Here is a 22065-nt window from a genome sequence, read left to right as displayed (position 1 = left end):
TGCCAGTGATTCTCCTTCGAACGGGGACCAACTGTTCCAACTTAGGGCATAGGCACTCTGCTGCTCAGATCTAGTTGCTACCTGTAGAGTTGTTAAGTTGTAAAAGAGGAATAAAGCTTTGAAAAGAATCCCTTTGTCTGTGTCTGGACTTGGCTACTGGATTAGACTGAAAGAGGCCGCCAAGGAGCCCTTGACAGCAGGACACAGATTTGCATAAAACAGGCAAATGCTAATTTATACCTATATATGCAAATTTGAAAATAAGTACTAAAATCTATTGAAATTTTTGAGACAAAGCCAGCCAATTATTTCCTCATCTAAATAAACTCAAATAAAATACATTTGTCATCCCAGACCAATGGGAAAAGATTTTTTCCTATTCCTAATTGTCACCATAGCAAAGGTTAGAGGCAGCTGTGGCTGGGAAAAGGTGGCTTGCGACAGGCCAGCAATGCAGTCCAGCTGGAAAATCGCAGGTTGGCATCAAGCTGAGGGTGGGAGAGTGTAGGGGTGCCCGGCGCTGTTGCTCTCACAATGCAAGTTGGGCTCAAAGTAACTTACAACAACCCTCCAGTACTGTTATCATAACCCTATTGCAGGTTGGAAGGGGGGATAATCAACCTGCTAGATGATTCCTAATACATTATCCAGTGGGGGCTGAGAGGGTCTGTCAATCACTTACAAGGCTCCCATAAAAGCTTGAAGACTGACATGCATTGTATGCTGTGTTTACACAACAGTGCAGAAGAGCAGATCATTCAGAAATGAGTGGGTGACATAGAGTTTTCATTATCACAGTCAATAACACTGTAGAAAAATATGACATTTTGAAGATTGGATAACAAGGATTGTGGTAAAAGTCCAAAACTGTACTTAAAGGTCTGTGCCCAGCTGCCCTCCAATTAAGCTCTGGACACATGGGTAAGATCTAACTCGAGTTTATTCGTGTACAACAAAGGCAGCTCTGTCAACCCAGAGGCAGTGCAGATCAACACCAGTTACATTTATAATTGTAGTGTGGCTAAATACGTAAGTGACATCAGCCAAGCCCAGTGCACATGTCTGGTCATAAGCAACTGAACTTTTACTGAACCGCTATCCCCAGCTTCCTCTCTGAGAGCCCTGCGACTTTCCCAGGATTTATAACCCATTTATTTTGGAAGCATGATGATTCATAGGTGGGGGGTGAGTTGCTGTGTCAACAAGATAACTTCTCTCTACTGTCCTAGCAGTCTCCTCTTTAATACGGAAGAAACTGAGATAGCAGTTTTAGGCCTTCAAGAAATCTGCCACGTAGGCACAAAGAAGCCAAGACAACATGGCTTTGCCTTAGTCATTTTCTACATTCCCTCATTTGATCCAATAGGAGCTGAATTCTTCGTATTGGATCACCTAGAGAGTGCTGTCAACCCACTGCTTCAGCAGTTCTTTCTGATTTTCTACCTCTTCCTGTGGCAAGTCTTGATACATAGCAACAAATTGCTGGCTAACTTGTCTTCTTACACAAGACATGAAGCATGCAAAGATACAGGGCAAGAACAATACAACAAACAGAATACCCAACACAACAATAAAGCCTTGCCTCAGCCAGGTGAAGTTTTGGAGCCATCTGGTTAGCTAATCTACAGGATTCCATCCTTTCCAGGCTTGTACAGGTACATGCACTACTTCCCTAATATCTGCTGCCAATTGTTTTACAATTTCCCCATTGTCATCAATGTTTAGACAACAGTCAGACCAATTAAATTTTCCACACAGGCCACCTTCAGCTGCCAGCAGTTGGTCTAAACCCATTCTGTTCTGGATGATGGTTTCCTGCATTTGAGTCATCTGAGTAGCAACCAGGCCTAAGGCATCTGCAATATGATTGGCAAATACTTCAACTACTGCATGTAGCCTGATAAGTCTACTGGTGAGATATGTCCAATCTCATCCTACTATATTGGGTTCAAAGACAGATGGACTTACCCCAAAACGGTCCATCATTACGGGTGCTATTAAAACAATGTTCTCAATATAGGAATGACAGACCACAATGTGTGAGCATTTGGAAACCCCAAATCCTTTCAAGTGCTGTTATCTGAGTTCAAAGGAACCAGGGGGCTTGCCAAGGTAGCTGCACTCAAAGGTTTGGCCTCCCAGGGCACTGGAGCCGAGGTAGCCTTAGAGGCCGCCAAACAGACCCAACAGCCCGAAAGTGCAAAGGTTTGTTGGCTGCTCTGAGTTATACTCAGAACGCTACTTGGGGAAGGATCAGTCTGTCATACTGGCTCACGAGGACTACCTGTACAAGAAGACAGAAGGTAGATTAAAACAACACATCCAAACATTCTGCCAATGCAAGCTCTTCTCTAACATGCACGCTGTAACGCTTAACCCTGCTAGCAACCCAAATTCAACTATTGCCCAGTATCACCACATAGGATCAATTTTTATTACTTTCTTTTGATTTTAAAGGTTGATCCTGCTGGTTATAATGTTCAATCACCCACTGAGGTTGTGGGTGGACCCTCAATAGTCTGGCAGAGCTCACCAAGCTGTCAGACGATGGGGCGTGTGCAGCTTCCCAATGGTTCACTGCATGTGTGCGCTGTGAAAAGTCAGACAGGTCAGTATGTGCGTGATGAGCCTGTTCCTTCCACTGCTTCTACTTCTGGCCTTGCTTCGTCCACAGGGTCTGGAGAAAGGCTAGCGGTGCTGTTCCCCTGCTGCACGTGGTCCTCACCTTCGCTCCCTCCTGCAAGTGCAGGATCAGAAGAGCCTTTTGACGGACCCTTCGAGCAATGGGTGTAGTGGATCCAAGCGGACTTTCCATTCACCATTACTGCTGTGTGAGTGGTCAGCAACACAAGATGGGGACCGGTCCAGCGTTCTTGGAGGCCTTCGGCTGTCCATGCGCGAATGTAGACCTCATCTCCAGGTAGGAATGGATGAGCTGGCACATCAAGGGGCAGTGGTTGCGCGTACCCATGTGTCTGTGGATACACTGGAACTGGCCCTGGAGCTGAATAATATAAGCAGTTAAGTCTTCTTCCCCTCCAACCAGTGTAACATGAGGAACAGCCCATTCTCAGCCGATTGGTGGAGGCCTTCCAAATGAAAAGGAGCCTGGGGAAGGAGGACCAGCCAGCAGCTGCACCAGGTGGAGCCTGAGCCTGCTTCTGCCCCCCCCCACAGGTACTTAAGGTGGGGCTGCTAGAGGCTGCGCCTCGGCGTCGCGCCAAGTGTGACGCTAAGTGCGCACTTAGCGTCGCACTTGGAGTCGTGTAGGATCTGAAGACCCACCCACCTGCCTCTCCAGAGACACCAGCAGCCACAATACCAGCAGCAAATAGCAGCAGCAGAGGGCAGCAGCTTTAAAGACAAGGGGAAAGGGGCAAACGTGGACTTGATCTGCTCCTTCTTAGCTTCTGTTCTCTTTTATCTCTTTTATCTTTTATACTTTTAAACTGTTGTGCATTTTATATCCTAACATTTTAATATGTGCCTGGGAGGACTATTGGTCAACTCAGGGAGTCAGAGAGGTGCCACCATAACTGTGGTCACGGGGAGGGGGAGGTATGGCGTTGGGGGATTAACAGGCCAGCTGAGGAGAAGAGGGGCTAGACACCTTACAGCTGTCCCTTCTTCTGGTTCTTCCCCCAACCTGATGGTTCCTGGCAGCCTTACCAGTCTGCCCTCGGGTCTGGTGGTGCTGCTGCTGAATGCCAGGTCGGCCCAAAATAAAATCTCCCTCATCCATGATCTGATTGTGGATGAGGGGGCTGACCTGGCATGTATTACTGAGACCTGGGTGGGGGAACTGGGAGGGGTCACTCTCTCCCAGCTGTGCCCTCCTGGGTACTCGGTGCAGCACCAACACCGACTTGAGGGTCGGGGAGGGGGGGTTGCGTGGTCTATAGGAATTCAATCTCCCTCTCCAGGCTTCCTGCTCATTCGAGTGCAGAACTTGAGTGTTTGTACCTTGTGTTGGGTACCCGGGACAGATTAGGGATTCTGTTGGTGTACCGCCCACCCCGCTGCCCATCAGACTCCCTGCCTGAGCTGACGGAGGTGGTCTCAGACTTGGTGTTGAGGACCCCCAGGATGATGGTCCTGGGGGATCTCAACTTCCATGCCAAGGCCGCTGTATCCGGGGCGGCTCAGGACTTCATGGCCGCCATGACAACCATGGAGCTGTCCCAACATGTCATCGGCCCAAGGCATATAAAAGGACACACGCTTGATCTGGTTTTCTCGACTGGGCAGGAGGATGGTGATCTGAAAGTGGAGGAATTAACATCTGTCCCTTTGTCATGGTCAGATCACTTCCTGCTGAGGTTTAGACTCCTGGCGGCCTTTCCCCTCTGCAAGGGTGGGGGGCCTATTAAAATGGTCCGCCCCCGGAGATTAATGGATTCCGATGGATTCCAGAGGGCTCTGGGGGATTTTCCTGCTGGTATGGCTGGTGCTCCTGTCGAAGCCCAGGTCGCTCTGTGGAATGCAGAGATGACTCGGGCGGTTGACACGATTGTGCCCAAGCGCCCTCTCCCTCTGAGCAAAGCCCGGCCAGCTCCTTGGTATACACCTGAGCTGAGGGCAATGAAGCAAGAGGGGAGACGGCTAGAATGCAGGTGGAGGAAAACTCGTGCTGAGTCTGACCGAACACAGGTAAGAGCCCACTATCGAGCCTATTCTGTGGGGGTGGCAAAGAGACAGTTCTTTTCCACCAGCATTGCATCTTCTCAGTCTTCCAGCGGAGCTTTTCCGAGTGGTTCGCGGCCTGTTACATTCTGGGCCAGGGAGAGACGGTGGAACCCTCGGTAGCACGCTGTGACAAGTTTGCACGGCACTTTGAGGATAAAGTCGCTCAGATTCATCATGAATTGGACACCACCATTAATGCAGTTCCATTGGTAAAGGCGTTCAGAGCACCGTCTGGTCCAGTTTTATTGGATGAGTTTCAGTTACTGAGGCCTGAGGATGCGGACAAGGTGCTTGGCCAAGTCCGATCGACCACTTGTGTGCTTGACCCTTGCCCTTCATGGCTTATTAAATCAAACAAGGAGGGGTTGTCCGGCTGGGTCCAGGAGGTTGTAAATTCCTCCTTGAGAGAGGGAGTGGTGCCTGCCGCTTTAAAAGAGGCAGTAATTAGACCACTCCTGAAAAAGCCTAACCTGGACCCAGAGGATGTTAACAATTATAGGCCAGTGGCCAACATCCCCTTCCTGGGCAAGGTGCTTGAGCGGGTGGTTGTAGGACAGCTCCAGGCACTCTTGAATGAAACGGATTATCTAGATCCATTTCAATCGGGCTTCAGGCTTGGTTTTGGAACGGAAACTGCCTTGGTCGCCCTGTGGGATGACCTCTGCCGGGAGAGGGACAGGGGGAGTGCGACCCTGTTGATTCTCCTGGACCTCTCAGCGGCTTTCGATACCATCGACCATGGTATCCTTCTGGATAGGTTGTCTGGGTTAGGAGTTGGAGGCACTGCACTACAGTGGTTCCACTCCTACTTGGATGGCCGATTCCAGAAGGTGGTGCTGGGGGATTATTGCTCTGTGCCATGGCAATTGTGCCATGGGGTTCCACAGGGCTCTATTTTATCCCCCATGCTGTTTAACATCTACATGAAACCACTGGGGGAGGTTATCCGGAGGTGTGGGCTGAGGTGCCATCAATATGCAGATGACACCCAGCTCCACCTCTCTTTCTCATCAAAACCAGGTGAGGCAGTGGCTGTTCTGAATCAGTGCCTGGGCATGGTAATGGACTGGATGAGGGCTAATAAACTGAAACTCAATCCAGACAAGACGGAGGTACTGTTAGTGGGTGGTTCGTCTGCCCGGCTAGGTGATATTCAACCTGTTCTGGAGGGGGTTGCACTCCCCCTAAAGGATCAGGTTCGTAGTTTGGGGGTGCTCTTGGATCCAGAACTGTCACTTGAGGCACAGGTGAACTCAGTGGCACGGAGCACTTTTTATCAGCTTAGGCTGGTATACCAACTACGCCCTTATCTGGACAGAGATAGCCTAGCTACAGTTATCCATGCTCTGATAACTTCTCGTCTGGATTACTGCAATGCGTTATACGTGGGGCTACCTTTGAAAACGGTCCGGAAACTTCAGCTGGTCCAAAATAGGGCAGCAAGACTGTTAACAGGGACTGGCCTGCGAGCTCATATTACGCCAGTACTTTTCCAGCTGCACTGGCTGCCATCCATTTCCGGGCCCGATTCAAGGTGCTGGTGTTAACATTCAAAGCCCTAAACGGCTTGGGGCCAGGTTACCTGAAGGATCGCCTCCTCCCATATGTGCCTGCCCGGACCTTAAGATCATCATCAGCGGCCCTTCTCCGTGAGCCCCTGCCAAAGGAAGTGAGGCGGGTGGCTACTAGGAAGAGGGCTTTTTCTGCTGTGGCACCCTGGCTCTGGAATGAGCTCCCTAGTGAGGTTCGCCTGGCGCCTACATTGTATTCCTTTCGGCGCCAGGTGAAGACCTTTTTATTTTCCCAGGCATTTTAGCTTTCTGAATTTTTATCTTTGCTGTTTTAAATCTGTATTTTAAACTCCTGCACTGCTGCTAGGTTTTATTGTGGTTGTATTGTTATATTGTGGTTTTAATGTTCTATATATTTTAAATCGTTTTATTGTGTGTTGTTTGGTTTTAATTTTTGTGAACCGCCCAGAGAGCTTCGGTTATTGGGCGGTATAGAAATGAAATAAATAAATAAAATAATAAATAAATAAAATCTCATAAGGAGACAGACCCATGGGCTGTCATGGGGTGGTTCTTACTGACAGTAAGGCTAGAAAAAGTGCAGTAGGCCAGGTGAGGTGGGACGTTTTGCAGATCTTAGCCAGCCTCCTTTTAAGAGTGGCGTTCATTCTTTCTACTTGCACAGCGCTCTGGGGGTGGTAGGTGGTGTGGAGATGCCACGTGACCCCTAAACATTTTGACAGGGCCTGTGTTAGTGCAGCAGTGAAATGTGATCCTAAATCTGAGAAAACACACTGAGGCGGGCCGAATCTCAGGACAATGTCTTTCATCATATGTTTCCCTACCTCGAGGGCTGTGGCTTTCTTGCAGGGGAAAGCCTTCACCCATCTCGATAATCTATCTACAATAACTAAGAGCCACTGGAGTCCTTGTGTTTGGGGCAAATGAGCGAAATCAATCTGAATGGATTCAAATGGCAGTTGCACCCACGGTCTTCCGCCTTGGGGCCCAGGCAGTATGACTTTTGCATTCTCCTTCACACACTGAGGGCAGGCAGAAACCACCCTCTTAGCCATTTGATGTATACCTGGGGCAACCATTCTCTGCAAATTCCCTCTGCCAACCCAGCACTACCCACATGCCCCCGGCTGTGGTGCTGTTATAATACCAGCCTTAGACCTGCTTTTGGTAAAACAAGCCTGCCATCTGGGACAGCCCAGGCTGCGCTGCTATCTTGTGTCGCTCTGGCTGCTCGCCACACTTTCTTCTCCTCTGCACTGGCAAGTTCCCCCCATGTGAATAAGGGTGGGGCTGGTATCACAGTGCAGAGGTGGTGTTCAGGAGGCAGTGGACGAAGGGCGGCTGATTTTGCCTCCTTATCTGCCCCGGCATTCCCTTGGGTGACAGGGTCATTACCAGTCCCGTGAGCTTTGCAATGTGCTACTGCTAATTCTTGAGGCAAATGGATTGCATTCAGCAGCCTGTCGATTTCAGGACCATTGGAAATTGGTTTCCCCGCTGCTGTGATGAATCCTCGCTCTTTCCATAGGGCACCTGTAGCATGACAAACTCCAAAGGCATATTTAGAATCAGTGTAGACAGTGAGAGATCTCTCTCCTGCTTTTTCACAAGCTCTGGCTAAAGTAATCAGTTCCGCGGCTTGTGCACTTTTATTTCCTGGCAGGAGTCCAGAGTCAATTACTTCTGTGTTTGACACTACTGCATAGCTTGTCTTATGGATTCCATCCACCAGCCTGGAAGACCCATCAACAAACCAAATGAATTCAGAACCTTGCAAAGATGTGTCCTTCAGATCATCTCTAGGCATTTGCACTTCACGAATAACTACTTTACAGTCATGTGGGAGATCTCGATCTTGCTCAGGCGTAAGAGTTGCGGGTTTAACACGTTACACCGTGAAATAGTTAATTCTGGAATTTGGAGCAACAAAGTCTCGTATTTGGTATAACGGGCGTTGGAAAAATGCTGGGTATCCCACTGGGTCAACAAGGCGGATACTGCATGGGGTACCCAGAGTTACAAAGGGTGACCAAGTACGTCTTGGACTTTTTCAACAGTGAGTGCTGCGGCTGCAACACTGCGCAAACAAGAGGCAAGGCCTTTCGCAGCGCTGTCTAATTGCCCAGAGTAATACCCTACTGGCCTCCTATGGGGTCCAAAATTTTGACAGAGAACTCCAGAAGCTACACCACGTTTCTCATGTACAAACAGAATAAAAGGTTTAGCATAATCTGGGAGACCTAAAGCTGGAGCGGATACAAAGAGAGTCTTTACTTGTTCTCAAATCTGGGAGTCAAGCTTTGTCCATTCACACTCTTCTGGGGCTGCAGGCTTTGCTTTCTCTAACCATGGCTTCACAATTTTAGAGAAACTAGGGATCCAAGCTTTGCAATACCCCAGCATGCCTAACAGGGCTCTGACCTGGATTTAAGTAGATGGGGCATTCATGTAATGGCATACACACATTTATAAAATAATTTTCTAGTTCCACAAGACAGAATGTGTCCCAGATATTCGACCTCAGACTTACACCACTGCAACCTCCTCTTTGCAATTTTATGTCCTCTTTTGCCTAAGGCGTTAGCCAATACGACCAAATCAGTTTTGCAATCTTCCTCTGAGCATGCACAGAGTAAAATATCAGGTCTAATATTGTATACACAAGTGCACTTGAAGGGATGCTGCACATTATGGTGGCAGGATTTGGGACAACATTATGTCTTGGGATCATAAATTTATTGACTAGCCTGAGGTTTTGCACCATGCAGTAACTGGGGGGCTGTCCTGGCTCCACCCTCTTTTTGACAGCCAGAATTGGGGTGTTACATGGCGAAGAACATTGTACTAAGGCACCTTGTTTTAAGAGTTTTTCAATTAGTTTTCCAATGAATTCTCTGGCTTCCAATGACATGGGATATTGCTTCACCCATGGGGGGGCCATGTCAGTACGGACGGTAACTTTTACAGGAGCTGCAGATTTTAGCAGACCAACTTCACCCGAATCTTCTGCCCAGTACTCAGATGGCAGCCCTCTGAGCTCCTCTGGCAGATCTGTGTCTGTCGGGGGACTGGCCTCCTCTAAAAAAGGCATGGCATTAGAGGAAGGCAGGGTGACAAAGAGCCTATCTCAGCTGCAACTGATAGAAGCATTTAACTTTGCTAGCAAGTCTCTTCCTAAGAGGTTTACTGGGCTTTTTGACATCATCAGGAAGGAATGATCTGCTGCAAAAGGGCCAATTTTAAGTGTAACTGGTTGACTCAAGGGAACAGTGGATAATTTTCCATCAGCTCCCATGACACTTTCTCCGGAACCAGAAAGGGGTAAGGTGATTTTATTCAGCATGCTTCTTGCAGCACCAGTGTCAAGAAGGCAGTCATAAGGGTTCCCATTTATGTTAAGGGTCAGAAAAGCTTTTGCCAATCTCAATTTCCAGCTGTTTGGGGTTTCACTCTTGCTCTCGCTACCAACCAACTCTAGACCTCCTTCTACCTGTCATTCCGACGTTCCAACACTTTCTGCTCCTTGGTAAGTGGTGGGCCCTTGCCCCTGCCACTGCCCAGTCCACGGACCTTCTTGCCTTTGATTCCCCTTCTGGGACACTCATCTTTCCAATGACCAGGTTGCCCGCAATAATGGCACACATCCTGCTTATAACTACTTCTCTTGTCTTCCCTCATTTGTCCCTGCACTTGCTCCGCTACCACGTCCTCCCTGACCACATCTCCCTTGGCCACGCCCCAGGAACCTTGTTCCTGTAATGGCTGCCGCCAACAACTTTGCCTCTAGCTCTTTCTCATTCTTCCGTTCCTTCTGCACCTTCTCTTCCCTTCCATCAAACACATGCTTTGCTATAGCCAACATCTCCACACTATTTTCCTGCCACCCTGGCTGGTGTTCTCTGAAATATTTTTGAGTATCAGGAGCGGCTTGCTCCACAAACATACCTACTATCAGGGCAGCATGCCTTGCCTCATCAGGTCAATGCCCCCATACACACGCAGAACGCGAGTCAAACAAACCAGGAAATCGGCGGGGGATTCCGATTTTTCTTGAGTCACAGCCCGCACCTTAGACCAGTCAGTTTTCTGACCCATTTGTTGTAGAACGGTATGCATCCGTCCTTTGTACTGAGTTATGACTCTCCAATCGGCTGTATCATTCAGATTTAACGGGGGACAGGGGTCAGGGTAGTCGTTTAACCCATTTAACCTATTTGACCCATTTGTGTGCAGACACTTTGAATTTGGTTTATAGCTGGATATATCCCTTGGGATGGCACCAGATCTTGGTTCTCTGGGTAGGGGGGCAGTGGACAAGGCGGCGGAGGCGGCACGGATGGTACGCTCGCAAAGGACACTGCTTTACTTCTTGCCTGCCTTTTCTCAGCCACATCAGCCCAGAGAAACCAATAACCCATGCTTTCGGGCACCCTGTCCTCTAGAACAAGGCGGAGATCTCTTAAGATGTTTTGGCTGAAGGATCCTTCGGGTGGCCATGAATGACTAAAAACTGGCCATTTTTCTGTGCACAGTGGAACCAAGCGCTTTTTTCTCAAACCAGCCATGCTTGGCAGAGTATTCCATTGGTTAAGCATAACATCTAGAGATGACCCCTTCGGGACACTCCGCCCCCCACCCATTTTGTCTCCTTCAACCAGTTAAGGCTGTCCTGTATATACCTTTCAATACTTAATGGACATCACTTTAAACAAAGGAAACCAACCAGGGTGTCTCACCTTTTTTCACCAGTGAATTTACCCTACTTGGAGTTGGCCTTGGTTTTGAAGCACACCCGTCCCGCCCGTCCAAGAGGACCCCAAGGTGAACTCACCTAGTGCCGGCTGGGTTGTTCAGGCATTCGGGCGGGGCGTGATTGTGCTGCAAAGCCGGGCTCTCTGGTCTGGCTCGCCAGATTGTGGTAAAAGTCCAAAACTGGACTTGGAGGTCCGTGCCCAGCTGCCCTCCAATTAAGCTCTGGACACGCGGGTAAGATCCAACTCGAGTTTATTCGTGTACAACGAAGGCAACTCTGTCAACCCAGAGGCAGCGCAGATCAACACTCACCAGTTACATTTAAAATGCCAAGCCCAGCGCGCATGTCTGGTCATTACTGAACCACTACCGCCAGCTTCCTCTCTGAGAGTTCTGCAACTTTCCCAGGATTTATAACCCAATTATTTTGGAAGCATGATGATTCATAGGTGTGGGGTGAGTTGCTGTGTCAACAAGATAACTTATCTCTACTGTCCTAGCAGTCTCTTCTCTAATAAGGAAGAAACTGAGATAGCAGTTTTAGGCCTTTGAGAAATCTGCCACGTAGCCAGGAAGAAGCCGAGAAAACATGGCTTTGCCTTAGTCATTTCCCACATTCTGGACTACACTGCAGAGTTACCTTATAATCTCCCCTGCCCCGCCGCCCGCCGCCCCTGGCAAAATCAGAATCACAATATTGGGCTACATCTGGAGGGCATCAGTTGGGGAAGCCTGCTCTAGAGAGTATTCGCCCCTTTCCAACATGAGGAAAACCATTCCAGTGATTTTAAAGAAGCCCTGAGAGCAACAGAAAACAGGCCCACCATTGCTGGTAATCGGGTGACAAGGCCTGGGCTCCAGGTCTACCAAGATAGGCAGGCCTGGCCCGAGAAATGTATGTACCAGGTCTACCCCACTGTGGCTTATTTTCCCTCCCTGCGCATGCTGATCACGAGCCGCTTAATTAGCACAATTACCCTGGCCAGGCATGGTTGTTGTGATGGCTGAAGCTGCTGAGGGTGGGTAGCTGGGGTGGTTTACAAACCACTATGAAAACCTAGAACAAGCTATGGGCTTCAGGGTGGTTTCTAAACCAGGACAGCCACCCACCCTTACCAGATTTGGATGTACTGATAACCCATGACCAGCGAGGGCAATGGCGCTAATTACATGGCTCAGGATTGGCATGCAAAGGGAGTGAAAATAAGCCAACGTGGCTTATTTTCCCGTCATAATTGTGCCAACCAGGATAATGATTAATCCACACTTTCTCAGCCACAGCACTGCTCCTGTAATATGGGCATAATACTGATGAACTTCATCTGCACACTTTATCAGAAAAAATGATTAATAAGACCCGAGTTTATCTAGCAGAGCTAGCCAGCCTCTTCTCAGCAAGCCTCTGTGGTGTCCAGTATGCACGAAGCATCAGTCTTTTTGTCGAATCAATCTCAATTTGAAATCTACAGAAATAGTAGGTATGGGAGCGAAGGCAACTTTCCATAGATTAGACTGTATAGAGCAAGCCAGCTCCTTATTCCATTTGTCTCTGACCTTCTGAACATCCATTCCAAAAGACTTTTATAGACAGTGAATGTAGGCTTAGTGTTCTGTAAGGAACCAATTAATTCGTCCAACAGCAAAGGAGGCGCTGAAGCATTCAGGGACCATGTATACAGTCCAACAAATGCTGAAGCTGAATGAACTGCCAGCCAGAACTAGATGGGAAACAGTATCTCATCGGCAATACTGAAAATGGTAAAAAGTATTCCGCCAAATCTATTAACTGATCTAAAGCATGAATTCCTTTGTCAGCCCAGCTCGTCCACACAAAAGGTCGTCTCTCTATTTTCAAAACCGGATTCTCACATAAGCACGGGTGTTTCTAGGCTCTTCATGGATGGGCTCACAGGCCCATAATGCAAACATACAAACACACCCTAAGCATGTGTATAGCTCTGAAAATGCAAACATTATTCACATATAGGGGAGCTGTAGTAAAATGAAAATGTTTCTATAAAGAAACAGTAATAATGAAAAAGATAATGGTTGTCAGGGTGCCTCTGAGCATAGGCAGTGGCTAGGAATGGCGGAGAATTCCGCCATGGACCCCAATGAGGCCAGATTCTAAAGAATCTGCCCCCCCTCCCGAGTCCGTGGCATTATGGAGCACTTACCGCCACCTCCCTGCGGAATCCTCTTCGGCCGGCTCCTCCGGCTCCGGAGCGCCAGCGATATGGCCACCATGCCGTATCGCTGGCTGAGGGGTATTGACTGCAGATGCAAATGGCGTCCAGCATTTGCAGCCGTAAAGGTCTTAGTTTAAGGTAAATGCTGCCGTAAATGGCTGCATTTAGCTTAAACTAAGACTTTACGGCCACAAATGGCGTAGTGGATGCCATTTGCGTCTCTGCTTTTTTTTCACGTGATAAGCTACGCAAATATTTCCCACACTCCAAGCATTAATAGGGTTTCTCTCCTGCGTGGACTCCCTGGTGCATCATGAGTTTTGCTTTCCAAGCAACGCATTTCCCACACTCCAAGTATTTATACGGTTTCTCACCTGTACGAACTCTCTGGTGCTTCATGAGATGTGATTTCTGAGCAAAACATTTCCCACACTCCAAGCATTTATAGCGTTTCTCTCCTGTGTGGACTCTCCGGTGTTTTGTGAAGGCTGATGAATCAACAAAACTCTTCCCACACTCCAAGCATTTGTAGGGTTTCTCTCTTGTGTGGATTCTGTGGTGTCTTGCAAGAGATGATGAATCACCCAAACATTTCCCACAGTCCAAGCATTTATATGGCTTCACTCCTGTGTGGACTCTCTGGTGCTTCATGAGATGTGATTTCTGAGCAAAATATTTCCCACACACCAAGCATTTATAGCATTTCTCTCCTGTGTGGACTCTCCGGTGTTTTGTGAAGGCTGATGAATCAGCAAAACTCTTCCCACAATCCAAGCATTTATAGCATTTCTCTCCTGTGTGACCTCTCCGGTGTTTTGTGAAGGCTGATGAATCAGCAAAACTTTTCCCACACTCCAAGCATTTATAGGGTTTCTCTCCTGTGTGAACTCTTCGGTGTTTTGTAAAGGGTGATGAATCAGCAAAACTCTTCCCACAATCAAAGCATTTATAGGGTTTCTCTCCTGTGTGAATTCTCCGGTGTTTTATAAAGGATGATGAATCAGCAAAACTCTTCCCACACTCCAAGCATTTATACGGTTTCTCACCTGTGTGGACCCTCTGGTGGGCCATGAGCTTTGATTTCAGAGCAAAACATTTCTCACACTCCAAGCATTTATAGGGTTTCTCGCCTGTGTGGATTTTCTGGTGTTTTGAAAAGGTTGAACGATCAGCAAAGCTCTTCCCACACTCCATGCATTTATACGGTTTCTCTCCTGTGTGGACTCTCTTGTGGGTCACAAGAACTGATTTCTGAGTAAAACATTTCCCACACTCCAAGCATTTATGGGGTCTCTTTCCTGTGTGGACTTGCTGACATTTGGGAAGATGCAATTTCTGAATGAATTGTGCCACACACGACTGGTGTCCTCTACCCTCACCTGCTGGGATAAAGGGCAAACAGAAATAAGATTTACTTTGGAGAACTGGAAAGCGGGTTGAAGGGGGAAATGGAGTCATTCAGACTGTGGCAATATCAAAACAACAAGTCAAGAAGCTGCCCCTCATCGTGTCCCTCTCTCCCCTTCCATTCGCCCAAGAATGGGCTACCATTTTCCCCCAAGGGCTGCATGGAACTGTTTCTGGAGGGTTGGTGGGCAGATATCACTGCGTACAGCGGGAGGTACCAGCAGGCAGGACCAGGCCTGGTGTCCATCTCCGCCCCCAACACAGCCAAACACAAGGTCAGTCACATACAGTCACAGGGAGGCCTGGAGCAGGGGCCAGGGGGACAATGAAGCCTCCCATCCACCATGTTTTCCTCTCCATGTAAACTACACTTCTACCTGCCCTGCAGGCACCTGACATGTGGGAAGGGTCTTCTCCAAGAAAACTGTGCTCCTCCTGATGTACTGATTGCCTGAGGGGTGGGTTTACGGGGGCACGATTTGTAGGAGAACTCTGCAGCAGACAAGGGGGGGAGCAGGGGCAACAGCTCGGTTGTTTGGGCAGACATGCCCTACCCATGCATGGGCCCCGAAGACTCACTTGCCTCATCATGAAAATAGCGAACATCTTAAGGGCTACGTGCTGTACAATAATTATATTAAGAGGGCACAGCCCTGCCTTCAGGCTGACATATGAGAAGGCACAATACAATGGAGAAAGGACAGAAAAGGGAGGCAGAAGGAGAGGCAGAGACTGAAGGTCACAGGAGTGGGAGAGCCATTTCCAATGCTAACTGAATGCACGAAAGAAGGGAGGGGGGCAGACGTCAGGAGGGAGCAGGTGACGGAGGAACAAAGGAGGGAGAGATTAACTGAGGCAGAAGTAACCAAAGCTTTAGCTGAGAGCAAAGGGCAAAGCACAAGGAAAATGAGAGGGGAAATCAAGAGGAATTGGAGCTGATCGACAAGAATTGGCTACAGAGAGAGATTTTAAAATGAGTAGGTTAAACTGGATACATTTATTCCTTGGATTTTTACCCCAGCTGTCTACCAAGAAAAATGGCACTCAAGGCAGCTTACAAACATAAATAAAACTTCATTAAAACAGAATCAATAACACAACAATTACAGAATATAACCCACATCCACTCCAACAGACCCACTCCTACGGTGAAGGCCTGCTTGAGTGAAAACATCTCTGCCTGCCGGCGGGACAGCAAAAAGAGAGCGAACTGGCCTCCCTTGGCAGTGACTTCCACAGCCGGGAGTTCCACCGAGGAGGCCCTCTTTCGTGCTGCCACCAAATGTGCCTCCGAAGGCGGTGGTCCTTCAGGTATGCTGTTCCCAAGCCATACAGGGCTTTATAGGCCATAATCACCACTTTGAACTCTGCCCAGAAACAGGGCAGTAGCCTGTGAAGCTGTTCTAAAAATGGAGTCACATGCCCCCTTTAACCGCCCCAGTCAAAAGCCTGGCCACAGTGTTCTGGACCAGCTGAAGTTGTGCAGTTTTCAGAGGCAGCCCCATGTAGAGCCTGTGACAGTAGCCCAAACGGGGTGTAAGGCCTGCGTGATTGTGGCCACATCAGACATCTCTAGGAATGGGTGCAGTTGGTGCACTAGCCTTAGCTGTGCGAACGCACTTCTGGCCACTGCCAGAACCTGGGCATCCAGATTCGAGCACAAGTCCAGGAGTACACCCAAGCTGCGAGCCTGAGTCTTCAGGAGAGGTTAACCCCATCCATCACAGGCTGAATACTTATTCCGATTGCCTTTTGACTAACCAGGAGCAACTCTGTCTTGTCTAGATTATGCTTCAATTTGTTTGCCCTCATCCAGTCCAGTCCAGTCCATTACTGACATCAGACACCAGTTTATGCTAAAGAAACGAGTGCTAACCACCATAGCCTAAACTGGAGAAATATGGGCAAAAGCAAACTCAAAGCCAAGAAGAGCTCAGAATGGACCAGAGTAGGTGAAACTGCCCGACTGGCTCTCCCAGACCCCTCACCTGAGTCACTCTTGGAGTTCTCCATTCCATCCAAGCCCGGAGAATCCAGCACCCACACCTCTTTCCCTTGTTCCAGCCGGGAAATGAGCTCAGGCTTGGTGACTGGAAAGCCTGCTCAAGAAAGAAGAGAACAGCAAATACAATCATACACTGGGTGGCCTCTAGAACCCCCAGGAGAGGGACCCTACAACAACTTTTCAAAGCATGACTTCAGAACTATGCTTCAGAGGACAATCCCAACATCCAACTCAGTCACATGTGCTTGGTTTCACAATGAGAGTGAAGGGAGGGACTCTGGGCAAGGATGAGGAACAGGGCCTGGAGAGATCCTGGCTGTATTTTATTTTATTTTATTTTATTTTATTTTATTTTATTTATTTCTATACTGCCCAATAGCCGAAGCTGTAATACACAAACAGCTGAAAACCTCACTAGGCCAATGCTGGGCCATTACCACTTAGGGCCTGAACTGATGGTGGCGAAGGTGCATTTCTTTCCACAACTCTGATTCGCTGCTCAATATATACCGTGTGTGTGTGTGTGTGTGAGTGTGTGTGTGTGTGAGAGAGAGAGAGAGAGAGAGAGAGAGAAGTTTCTCTCTTATTGTTGTTGTTCAGTCGTGTCCGACTCTTCATGACCCCATGGACCATAGCACGCCAGGCCTTCCTGTCCTGCGCTCTTTCCCGGAGCGTGCTCAAGTCCATATTCATTGCATCAGTGATGCTATCTAGCCATCTCATCCTCTGCCGTCCCCTTCTCCTTTGGCCTTCACTCTTTCCCAGCATCAGGGCCTTTTCCAGAGAGTTTTCTCTTCGCATTAGGTGGCCAAAATATTTGAGCTTCAGCTTGAGTATCTGTCCTTCCAATGAGCAGTCAGGGTTGATTTCCTTTAGGATGGACTGATTTGACCTCCTTGCAGTCCAGGGGACTCGTAAGAGTCTTCTCCAGCACCACAGTTTGAAAGCATCAATTCTTCGGCACTCAGCCTTCCTTATAGTCCAGCTCTCACACCCATATGTTACTACTGGGTTCTCTCTCTTTTACTCCTTTAATATTACTCCTCACATTTTGCCACTTTACATGTGAAAGAGGCAGAAATATGTATGATAGGTCTGTAACGTCTAGGTCTTCTCCTGAGCCTGCCAGACAACGTTGTTGCGAAGAAGAATTGAGGTAAGTATATCATGGAACTTGCCCTGATCGGTTGGGTTAGGATGAGAGGAAGTGAAGACATTAACAAAGTTATAATTTCAAAAATGCAATTACAGATAGGGGAACTACAAGAGTTCCAACTCGTACTGAATGAGGAACCAAGTTCCTTACCCAACGAAGCCACGTTTCCATAATTCTCCATCATGACCTCCCTGTACAAGGCCCTTTGATCTGGATCCAGCAGAGCCCCCTGGCCCTCCGTGAAGTACACAGCCACCTCTTCAAAGGTCACCGGCCCCTGTGGGCAGCAATGAGTGGTGGAAGATTTTCCAATACAGAAATATAATACGCTGTATTAGTGAATCAACAGTTGTCAATACATTTGCTTTTTTCCTTACATTTAAACAATTTAACGTAAGTACATCCCATTATCTTTACATTTTCACAAGTATTTCCAATTTAATTATTCTATTTAACATTTAATTCAAATTATGTGTGCTTTAATTTCCCCCCTGAAATATTTAGATTAAATACTTGTGTACTGGGACAAAAATTTACGTAGGTTACTTTTTTTAAGCTATGCTATTTACTTAATACAAGCAAAAGGAGATGTTAAATTAGACCTCTCTCTAGACAATCACAAAATTTTCCGATGCAAATGACCCAATGCACATTAGCCTGTTTTGCATGGGAACATTTTCTAGATGTTTCCAGTTCAAAATTTTCCAGAAAACCCACCTCACTGAATGTGGGTGGAGATCCAAGTTCCCACAGCTCTCGCAACACGAAGAAGTTGGCATCTCCACCCAGATCCTTGGGCACTCCAGTCTGTGGAACTGGGGGACAAATTCCTCTCCAGTGACCTGCTGCCCCAAGTTGTGGTCTAGCTTAAATAGCCTTTAATGAGACAGTTCAGTCCATACAAGCCTAACGGTAATGCTTAGCCATGACACCTGATCCAGGAGAGCTCCTCTATGTTCAATGGGGGAAAGAAAGAAAGAAAGAAAGAAAGAAAGAAAGAAGCTTCGAGATCCCTCTGCTTCACTCTCCTACGTTCTTTCCCCATTTCCATCTCGCTCCCACCTTCCCCATCCATTTCCCCTACCTGGCTTGGCTCTACAGAAAACTCTCTCTTGACGCCGGAGGGAGGGGGCAATTTCAGTCCAGACTCAGACATCATTCTTCACTCTCTGGGGGCAAAAGGGGCAAAGCAAGGGGGAACACTTCAGAAACATTTATTTGTTATTACATTTATATTCCGCCTTTCTTCCTCTTCCAAGGAACCCAAGGCGGCTTACATGGTCCTGCTCCCCCTCTCCATTTTATCCTCACAACAACCCTGTGAGGTAGGTTAGGCTGAGAATCTGTGACTTGTCCAAAGTCACCCAGTGAGCTTCATGGCTGAGTGGGGACTAGAACCCAGGTCTCCTGAGATCCAGTGCAACACTCAAACCACTACACCACACTGGCTCTCATATATAGTTCTTCAACATCACATGCTGTCAGACTCTTTGTTATCTTCCTCAGGCCATGATGAGAGAAAAGGAAGGGACAAGATCCGCAAGTGTCTCAATAATTATGCATGTACGAAGCCGACGTATGCCGAATCACAGAATCAGGCTATCTAGTGGTTTACTGACGCCGGCGATTGCTCTACAAGGTGCCGGGCAGAGAGGGGTTCTCCCCAGTCCTACCGCCAAAGCTCATTCCATCTGCAGATGCCTGGAATGGAACCTGGGCACCTTCTGCCTTCAAGCAGGTTGCGGAAGGCAGAGGCGGAGTTAGAGCTTTCATCTGCTTTGTGACACCCATGCATTCTTAGAACTCCAGTTGAAAGAAACAGTGTTGATACACGACAAGAGCACACCCCTAAATTTGCATGCCACACACACACGCGCGCGCACACACACAACCAAACAGAAGAGCGGCTATAGCTCCATGGCGGACCACCCGTTTTGCACACAATACTTCTCGTCTGAAATCATAAGTGATGTCAGCAGCAGGTCTGCAGAACCACCACCAGTCAAAGCAGGCAATGAACGCTGGGAGAGGATGGGCCAGAAAATTGGAGGGAGGGACTTACAAAGAAAGAAAGAATAAATGCATGCAGGTGTGTTTATGGGCTTATCCCAAGGCAAGCTCCACATCTAGGCAGTGAATGTGGAGTTCATGGAGGGAACTCCAAGTCAGTGTTTACTCTGGAGCCTCAGCCACAGCCTCCTCAAGTCAGGAAAAGCCTCTCTCCCCACCTATGGTATTGGGGTAATTTCCCTTTCCTCCGTATCTCTGGGGAATGCTACTACTTGGGGCAAGATGTTGGGAGGTGTGCGGTATGTGTCCCGTCCCGTCCCCCGCTTTCCTATTGTGTGTGAATTTTGCAGGGGTGTGGAGGAGGACTTGGCCCTCCTCTGTCGGATGAGTGGCTAAGATTTAAAGAGAAACAAAGACGGTTCTGTGCTGGTTCCACAGATTAGGAGGCATGGAATAGCTAAAGACGATGGCGGCAGCCTAGGAAAAGTGCAGTTATGAGAAATAACTTCTTTAATAAGCTTTGCTTTAGTACCATTTAAGTGTGTATGTTTGATTTCTGAATTCTGCTGATCAATATGTAATGTGATTTTAATATATTTAATACAACCAAGGGTCTTCTGGCACCTTAAAGACTAACTAATTTATTCTGGCATAGGCTTCCGTGCGCTTCCATAGCATCCAACGAAGTGGCCTATAGCCCACAAAAGCTTATGCCAGAATAAACGTGTTATACACCACAAGGCTCCTTGTTGTTTGCGCTGCAATAGACTAACACAGCTACCCTCTGGAAATAATATATTCAGGGCACAATCCCATACATGTTTAGACAGAAAAATGTCCTACACCTCCCAGCATTCCCCGGCCATTCTTTCTGTCTAAGCATGCATAGAATTCGCCCTTAATGTGATTTTCCTGGCAACATTTTGGGCTGAACGGGGAGGGGGAGCATCGGGGAGGGGGAGCATAAAAAAACCAACCTCAAGATATCATCAGCCATCACCTAGGAATGTGAACTCTCTCTTCCTGTCATTGTGATCTCTAGCTGGAGGCTGAGGGAGGGGGGGAGAGAGACAGAGAGAGGGAGGAAGTGATGGTGCGGGCCGGGTGCGGGGAGGGATTGTGCCTTCGGGCAGAGTACCGGCTCCTCGTAACTTTAGATCAATATCTAGATCACTATTCATGATTTATGCAGGAGGCCGTCTCAAGACCACGGCAGAGCTACCACCGATATGTGGACAGACTGCATCTAGCGACAGACCACCCTGGCCCTCCTCCTCTTGCAGGAGGCGGCCCTGGAAGGAGCAGAAACGGTGGGCGACAAGGGTCGCTGAGCAACGTGCAGCACCGCCTGTGCCGGGATGTGCTGGCTTTTCATCCATCCAGTGCCAGGAGATGTTTATTCTTCATTTGACATCTGCGAGTACCCCAGCTGGAGCAGCTTTCCCAGCTTGGTGCTCTGGACTGCTAGGAAGCCTCCACTCCCTCCTCCTCCCATTGTGATCCCTGGCGGGAGCGGGGGAGGGGGAGTGATGGGGGGGGATCTTGCCCGGGGCAGGATGCCGGCCCTGCCAACTCTCGCCCTTGCAGAGCTCCTTGCAAAGCGCCCGGAAGTCCTGGGGAGGGGGGAGGCGGAATTGCTCCCCGCGTCACGTCCCTCCTCCTCCGCGCGCGCACAGCCCCCCCGCGTATCGACCGGGAGACCCCGGCCAGTTCCCAAGGCGGACTCCCGCCCCCCGCGGAAGGCGACGGCGCCGCTTCTCCCCCTCGCCACCGGCTTGCCTTCGCCCCGCCCCGCCCGAGGAAGCAGCTCTCCGGCGCCCGCGCCGATCCCGCCGCACGGCGAGCCGCGAGGGCAGCGCCCGCGCTGCCTCCCCGCATCGCGCGAGCGCCTCTCCAAAGCGGGGGCGGCGCGGCGCGGCGCGGCTCCTCCCGCGCAAACCCACCGCGCTGCCCGCGTGGGGCGGGCGCCGTCCGTCCCTCGCCCGCAGGATCCAGGCGCGCCGCTCGGCTGCGGACGCGCCCGCGGGCCCGCCGCTTCCGCGCCGCGCCCCTCCGGCCTCGGCCCGCGGGACGGGCTGCCGCTCACCGCGCCCGCATGGCGCCTTCCCGCGCAGTGGCCGGCGCCGCGCGCCCGCTCGGCCAATCGCGGGGCCGCCGCGCCCTCCGCCAGCCGCCCGCGGCCAGGACGCGCCCGCGCCGGCTCCCCGTGGAGGCCTCCCGGCACGCCGGCGCGGCAGCGAGCGCTCCCGCAGCGCCCCGCGGGCGCCCGGCCCCCGCCCAGCGCCGACGGACGCCGGCCCCGCCCCTGGCGCGCCCGCTTCCTCGCGC

General features: G+C 49.4%; 2 protein-coding genes across 7 annotated transcripts in view; both read right to left on the bottom strand.

Moving 5' to 3' along the window:
- Positions 1-13615, bottom strand: part of LOC146355454 (uncharacterized) — a 56432-nt gene extending 42817 nt beyond the window's left edge. The window contains exon 1 of the mRNA XM_084829891.1: positions 13534-13615. The gene's annotated coding sequence lies outside the window, so the exon portion shown is untranslated. The remainder of the gene's footprint in view (positions 1-13533) is intronic.
- LOC146355453 (uncharacterized) lies at positions 923-22012 on the bottom strand. Of its 6 annotated transcripts, XR_014788628.1 has the most exons (7): positions 21681-21771; positions 18812-18896; positions 17878-18004; positions 16555-16665; positions 13534-14541; positions 2534-3004; positions 924-2284 (listed from the first exon to the last, which is right to left on the bottom strand). XR_014788628.1 is itself a non-coding variant. In XM_084840913.1 (6 exons), exons 2-6 carry the CDS (start codon positions 18884-18886, stop codon positions 2610-2612), a joined length of 1716 nt encoding a protein of 571 aa, XP_084697039.1. In that variant the 5' UTR covers positions 18887-18896; positions 21824-22012; the 3' UTR covers positions 923-2609. The 6 variants fall into 6 exon arrangements, 5 of the variants coding, with proteins under 5 accessions (XP_084697039.1, XP_084697038.1, XP_084697042.1 ...); XM_084840913.1 differs by lacking the exon at positions 21681-21771 and adding an exon at positions 21824-22012 and having other exon boundaries at positions 923-3004; XM_084840912.1 differs by having other exon boundaries at positions 923-3004.
- Positions 22013-22065: the final 53 nt, after the last annotated feature.

The sequence above is a fragment of the Heloderma suspectum genome, chromosome 2 (genome assembly GCF_057233095.1).
Source record: "Heloderma suspectum isolate Gila_16-S chromosome 2, 16-S_ref, whole genome shotgun sequence".
In the NCBI taxonomy this organism is placed as follows: domain Eukaryota; kingdom Metazoa; phylum Chordata; class Lepidosauria; order Squamata; family Helodermatidae; genus Heloderma; species Heloderma suspectum.
This window is presented reverse-complemented; position numbering and strand designations above follow the sequence as displayed.

Excerpts from the sequence above, each read along its gene's own strand:
- LOC146355453 (XM_084840913.1), bottom strand. The coding sequence starts at position 18,886 with ATGATGTCTGAGTCTGGACTGAAATTGCCCCCTCCCTCCGGCGTCAAG. Across the intron at positions 16,666-17,877 it reads TGGAAACGTGGCTTCGTTGG|GCTTTCCAGTCACCAAGCCT; the intron begins GTAAGGAACTTG and ends TTTCTTGAGCAG. Across the intron at positions 14,542-16,554 it reads GAACTCCAAGAGTGACTCAG|CAGGTGAGGGTAGAGGACAC; the intron begins GTGAGGGGTCTG and ends CCTTTATCCCAG.